General features: G+C 54.0%; 1 protein-coding gene across 1 annotated transcript; it reads left to right on the forward strand.

Moving 5' to 3' along the window:
- The first annotated feature begins 1,937 nt into the window (after positions 1-1,937).
- Positions 1,938-2,660, forward strand: LOC135404920 (olfactory receptor 14C36-like). Its single transcript, XM_064639651.1, has one exon. The coding sequence runs from the start codon at positions 1,938-1,940 to the stop codon at positions 2,658-2,660; it is 723 nt and encodes a 240-aa protein (XP_064495721.1).
- Positions 2,661-6,816: the final 4,156 nt, after the last annotated feature.

A 6,816-nucleotide genomic window follows, 5' to 3' on the forward strand; every position in this document is an offset into this window, starting at 1 on the left:
CAACTCTGCTGGTGAGCAGCTCCTCTGCACAGCCCAGCAGGGATGAGGGCACTGCCTGCAGGCACTGAGGGGAAGGGAGTGAGGCAGGAAAAGGTTCAAGGGAATCAAGATTGCAAAGACATTGAGCTGAACCTTCAGTTTGGGAGAGGTTTTCACAGCCTCTCCATGGTAAGTCTATGCAGGGAGGACAGTGTTGCTTGTGTGCCTGGAGGAATCTCCCAAAGCTGGCACATCCCACAGCCTGGAGGATCTTTTAGGAGGACTCCCACAGTTTCTCTGTTGCAGAGGAGCAGGAGGAGCTCCAGGGCAGGGCTTCCCTGTGGCACCAGCAGAGGGACAGGGCAGGAGGCTCTTTCCAGGGACAGCTGCAGGGTGTGAAGGGGGGTGCAGCCAGGGGTGCCCAGGGCTGTCCTGCAGAGCAGGGTCCTGCAGCCCAGGGCTCTGTGTTGCGGGGAAGGAACTCTTTGCCTGCAGGATCAACCCTCAGCCTGCCCAGGGAGCTACGGATGGTGCTGTGGGGAGAAGCTGTGTGTGGAAGGGGGAAGTCATGGTGGAGCAGGGTCCTGCTGCTTTGGAGAGTGTTTTACATGATGCATCAGGGCTTCTCACAGCTCCAGTCTGTAGCCAGGTAATTTCAGAGGGGACATTTCCTGAGCACATTAGGGGCAGGGCTTTTGTGCTTGAGTCTCTGCTTTCCTGAATCTGTGCTTGCACATTTGCCTGGCTCAGCTTGGTGGGAATGGAATCTCAGCTGTGCAGGTTAGAGCAGGAGCATCTCTGCTGCCCTGGGCCCATTTGCTGCTGAGCAGGGCCTGAGGGGACTGTCCTGCCCTGGGGCTGTCTGGGAGGGGCTGTGCAGGGCTGGGAAGGGAAAGCCTTTCCTCAGGGCCCGGCTGTCTCTCTCCTTGCCTTGCTCAGGTGTTCCTGCTATTGCTAACAGTCTCTCTGGGAATGGCAGGTTGAGCTGCAGAGTCAGGCCCAGCCCCTGGGGCTCCTCCTGTGCAGGGCTGAGCACAGCAAGGAGGTGTCCCAGCTCTCTGTGTCCTGGGGGGCTCTGGGCTCTGGCAGGCTGGGAATGAGCCGACTCTGCCTGACTTTGGGAAAGGGGGGAGCCAATTTCTCTGCTGTGGGTCCCTCTGCTCTCCAGGGGAAAACAGGAGTGTAACTTTGAGATGAGTCTCAGAAAGGTGCCAGTGCAGGGCAGCTGGCACAGGACAGAGGGACAGAGCAGCTCCCCTCACTCTGCACTGGGCCTCAGACAATCCTCCTGCCTCACAGGCCTCTCTGTTCTCCCTGAGGGCAGCAGAATCTCTCCCTCTGCCTTCTGCCATCCCCTTCCTGCACCCTGGCAGTGCTGTTGCTTACAAGCTGCTCTGCCTTAGGAGCAGATTCTTTGTCAAAGTTCACCCCCCAGGACTGGCCCTGCCCTCCCTGTTCCCGTGCCCTGACTGGGGGGAGCAGGGCTGACTGCCCAGTGTCCTGCAGGCCGAGGTTCTGCTGCTCACAGAGCACTTGGCCAGCAGCAATCAGGGCTCCAGCGACCACGGGGAAGGAAGGACACCTGGACATGGTCAAGCGGGAGGTGTTGAGGAACAGGGATGGGCCTCTGAGAAAGGGCTTTGGCTTTTCCCAGAGAAGTTTGCCCTGCACAGTCACTGTCCTTTCCTCCTTGAACAGGTCCCCATGTCCAGAGGCAGCAAATGTCCAACAGCACTTCCCTCACCCAGTTCCTCCTCCTGGCATTGGCAGACAGGCGGGAGCTGCAGCTCCTGCACTTCTGGCTCTTCCTGGCCATCTCCCTGGCTGCCCTCCTGGCCAACGGCCTCATCCTCAGCGCCGTAGCCTGCGACCACCACCTGCACACCCCCATGGGCTTCTTCCTGCTCAACCTCTCCCTCACAGACCTGGGCTGCATCTGCACCACTGTCCCCAAAGCCATGCACAATTCCCTCCATAACACCACAACCATCTCCTACATAGGATGTGCTGCCCAGGTCTTTCTGCTTGTCTTCTTCCTTGGAACAGAGTATTTCCTCCTCACCATCATGTGCTACGACCGCTACGTTGCCATCTGCAAACCCCTGCACTACGGGACCCTCCTGGGCAGCAGAGCTTGTGCCCACATGGCAGCAGCTGCCTGGGCCACTGGCTTTCTCTATTCACTGCTGCACACAGCCAGTATATTTTCCCTGCCCCTGTGCCAGGGCAATGCCCTGGGCCAGTTCTTCTGTGAACTCCCACACATCCTCAAGCTCTCCTGCTCACACTCAGGCTACCTCAGGGAACTTGGGCTCCTTGGGGTTAGTGGTTGTTTAGCACTTGGTTGTTTTGTTTTCATTGTTTTCTCCTATCTGCAGATCTTCAGGGCTGTGCTGAGGATCCCCTCTGAGCAGGGACGGCACAAAGCCTTTTCCACGTGCCTCCCTCACCTGGCTGTGCTCTCCCTCTTTGTCAGCACCGCAGCATTTGCCCACCTGAAGCCCCCCTCCATCTCCTCCCCATCCCTGGATCTGGCACTATCAGTTCTGTACTCGGTGGTGCCTCCAGCACTGAACCCCCTCATCTACAGCCTGAGGAACCAGGAGCTCAAGGATGCCCTGAGGATAATGATGACTGGATGCTTCTCAGGAGCAGTAAAGTGCCAGTTTTCTGGTGTGTAGCATTCAGAATGGGACTCACTAATGGCCCAGCCTTCCTGTTCACATTTTTCGTGGAGGTCATCGGGTTCTTCTTGCAGTAATATTTTCTGTGCAATGAAATATTATTATGCATCTGCCTTTTAATTTACTGTCTACCCATTGAATTTGACCCAGAGATGTATAAATGATGAATTGTGCTCTCTAAGTATTTAAACAAAATTAAGGACCCTGCAGTGCCTTCTTTGTCCAAGACCCTTCTTCTCAGATGTTCCCAAAGGACAGCACACTGCAGGACAGGGGGTATTTGCAAACGGGAAGGGGACAATAATCCCAGCCCAGCAGCACTGCCAGGGAGCAGCAGTGCTTGGCCTGTCCAGAGCTGCTCTCTTGCCACTCCCACACTGTCCTCCTGAGCCCCTTTCTCACTCTAAGGCCTGAGTGCTCTCTGAGCACAGTCCTGGGGGGTGGAAGCCCTTGGAGCACAGGCAGGGACAGGCCCTGGCAACTTGTGAAGCAGAGCTGGGCTCCCTCCCAGCATCTCCAGGATGCTCTGGGATCTTCTGAGGCCACTGCATGGACTGGGGCACTTCTTCTGTCACCTTGCTCCAGGGCTGCAACTCTCCTTCAGTGTCCCCATGACACTCCTGCTCTCTGCTTTCCAGGTTCCATTTTCAGATCCAGTCTTCCCCTCCTGTTCCCAGGGACATCCTGGGAGTGCTTCAGAGCTGCCATCCTGGGGCAGCTCCTGCCCAGCGTGGGCAGGCACAAGGTCTCTCCAGCTGCTCCTCTCCCCTCCCCAGTGCCACTGTTTTCTGCAGCCTCCTCATCCTTGCCCAGCACAGCCCTCCTGGCACAGTTGGACACAGCCCTTGTTCTCCCCCCTCCTCAGGCACCTGCCCAACCCCCTCAGCTCCAGCCTGATGGCCACAAACCTTCAGGGCAGGGAGGCACTGGGGAAAATGCTGAGGGAACCTTTCAGCTGCACTCAAATCCAACTGGAGGGGTTGGCCTCGAGGAAGAAATCCCTTCTCATTCTCCACAACCACCAGGACAACCTTTGTTGTGTCCTGGGCACTCCTCTGCAAGTGTGGGCTATGGAAAAGGTTTTGGTGTCAGGGAGATTGAGAAGGCTGGGCAGTGTCACTGGGAGACCTCTCCCAAACCCTTGGAAAGGCCAGAGCCAGCCCAGAGCTTCCTGGGGCCTTGGCAAAGGCAGACCTGGAAGCAGTCTGCAAACAGGGCAGCAAGGAGGGTTGGCAGAGTTCCACACTGCTCAGGCTCAGCAGGGAAGGGGATGGGGCAAGTCCTGCTGCAGCCATTGCCAGGCATGGGAAAGACAAGGCAGGGATTGCAGAACCCCTGTGGGAGGGAAAAGAAGGGATGTTGTGTGTCCAGACGTTATCAAGGCCTTTGACATGATCTCCTGTGGCCTCCTTAGAGCCAGACTGGTGAGAGCTAGACTGAAGAAGTGGAAGATGTGGCCCTTGGAAAGTTGGCTGAATGAAGAACGCCAAATAAAATCCATGGTACAAGCTCCTCTTGGCAGTAAATTTGTGAAATCCCTCAGTGGTTACCCCTTGAAATCCACTATAGAACATCTTTATTATCTCTCTGTACAATGGGACAAAATGTATTTTCATGTCCTTTGTGGATGATGCCAAATTTCAGGGAGCCCTTGAGCAACCTGTCCTGGTTTAAAGACACATATTGGGGCAGGAACTCCAATAAAATGAATTTACTCCTCTTTTATTCTCCACCAGTACAAGGAGACAAAATACAAGGAGGTATAAGTAAAAAAAAATAACAGTTGACTGACGAGAAATATAGCAGCAAAAACAACAATACCAACAGAACAGTTCAAAGCATCAGCAGAGAGAGAAATTGCCTCCTCTCTCCCCCCCTGCCCCAACTCCCTTTTGTAAACAGATAAAAACAGGGATCAACACGTGCCTCCCTTCCCCCTTTTCTCCCTGAATATACAAAGAACGAAAAACAAAACCTTTGGAAAGGGGACAAAGCAAAATCTGGGAAACCCTCTGGTCTGAGATCAGTTGTGCTGCCCAAGAACACGCTGACTCCAGAGGTGTCCAAGTGGGGCAGAGCCGGCGACTCCGGTCCGTGCGGCGGCGGGGGGGAGGCAGCGGCTCTGCTTGATTCCATGGAGTTCTGGGGAGGCACAGTGGCCCCTTGGTTCCATGAGGGTCTGAGATGTCTCAGTGGTCCTTTTGTTCCAAAGAGACCCCGCATGTCACAATGGTCCCTTGGTTCCATGAGATTCCACAGTGTCCCTGCATTCCTTTGGTTCCAGGAGGCCCTGCAGTGTCACAGGGCCACTTGATTCTGTGACTTTACAAAGAATCAGAATGGCCCCTTGATTTAAGGTCAACTGCACATGGGGCTGCCTTAGGGGTGTGTGGGCACCCAGACAAGGGAGTTGTCACCCCCTGGACTCAGCCCTGGGGTCACCACATCTGGACTGGTCTGTCTGTCTGTGAGGTTCCCCATTCTGGAGGAATGAGGAAGAACTGGAGAGGGTCTAGAGGAGATCTGACAGGATGGAGCTTTTCTCTGTATTGGAAATAGAATGAAATCTCCACAAAGAGTGGCATGGAAAGTTCAGACTGAAGGTGAGGAAAAAGAAATGTCACTCAATGGGGACCCTTGTGGTGCAAGAGGTCACCCAGAGGGAGTCAGGATCAGCCCATGGCTTTGTGTCTCAGGGAACAGCCAGAGCTGGTGCAGAGCCATCAGGGAGGGTCTAGAAATGCTGCTGGGAGGGGGTGGGAAAGCAGGAGGGTGTGTGCAGCCTGCAAGGCCAGAGCAGCAGCAGGGCCAGGGCAGGACAGCCTGCAGGAGAGATGGCCAAGGGCTCTGGCAGGGCTGCAAGGCCCAAAGGCACCCAGGCCTTTGTCCCCTTGCCTCTGGCAGCTGCCTCTGCCACTCAGGCCACCACAAGCCACTTTCCTGGCAGGTTCTGCACTTGGGTTCTGCCTTGCCCCTCCCTCAGCAGCCTGGCAGGGGTTGCCCAGTTTTGGGCCTTTGTTGTTCCTCCCCCTCCCATCCCAGTGCCCCCCAAACAGCCCTGAGCCAGCCGGGAGGGACAGGATCTGCTGGGCCAGGGCCTGGGGCTCAGGCCTTGGTCTTTGTGCTCCACAAAACCAAGGCAGGCTTTGCTCAGCATTGCAGGGGCCTGCCCAGAGCCTTTGTCTGCCTGCACTCCTGGCCTCCAAGGAGCTGCTCCAAGGAGTCCCTGGGGAGGCTTTGGCAGTGCCTGCCCTCAGTGGGGCCCAGCAATGCTTCAAGGCACTTGCAGTTTGGCTTCTGACTTCTTCAGCAGCTGCTTCAATCTTCTCTCAGTACCTCAGGATCATGGACTGGGCTGCAAACACACCGTGGGGCTCATTAAAATCCAGAAATCCCTCAGGATCTCTTTGTCTTCCTTTAATTGTCTTCAAGGCAATTTCAAAACAAGTCTTCAAAATTTGTACTTCTTTTTTTAATTCAATTAAGGATATTTTTATTTCAGGGGAGAGGTGATAGAGGTAATCTCCAAGTGATCTTGATGCTGAGCGTCTCCTCAGGAGATCCAGACTGACCCTGGATGATCAACCTTGCTCCTCACCCCCAACCTCACCAGTTCTGACATGGCCCATCTTGGACTGACAGCTGCTGCAGCTGCAAACACACTGTGGGACCCATTAAAATACTGAAAAAAAAATTATTTTAAACACTGAAAAACAAATTATTTCCCTTCCTTTGATTGTCTTCAAGTCTTAAAGTCTTCTACAGCTAATTAGAGTTTTTTTGTACTTTAGCTAAGGAGGAAGATTTTAAAGTGGAAGTCACAAAAAATATATTTTTTTTGATGAAAGTGAATTATTTACACAATGCCTTGGGATGCAAGAAGATCAGGGCACAAAGGATTTGGATCCAAAGACAAGGGGGCAAAAGAGATTAGTAGCACTTAATCATTGACCAACTGAACAATTATCAAGGGATTCAATAGCATTTGCTGCAATTTTAACAGTGACTGAATTCAAGATTCACAAGGACAACATTCCCTGGAAAGTCAATTCTTACCCACACCCAGGCAGAGATGTGTGCACACATCAGGTGCTGGGGGTGGAAAGGTCCCTCTCCAAAATTCTCCTTGTTGTCAGGGAAACACTCCCACCAA

This window comes from Pseudopipra pipra, chromosome W, assembly GCF_036250125.1.
Source record: "Pseudopipra pipra isolate bDixPip1 chromosome W, bDixPip1.hap1, whole genome shotgun sequence".
NCBI lineage: Eukaryota > Metazoa > Chordata > Aves > Passeriformes > Pipridae > Pseudopipra > Pseudopipra pipra.

What these genes read in the sequence shown, in the direction of transcription:
- LOC135404920 (XM_064639651.1), top strand. Translation starts at nt 1,938, where the DNA reads ATGCACAATTCCCTCCATAACACCACAACCATCTCCTACATAGGATGT.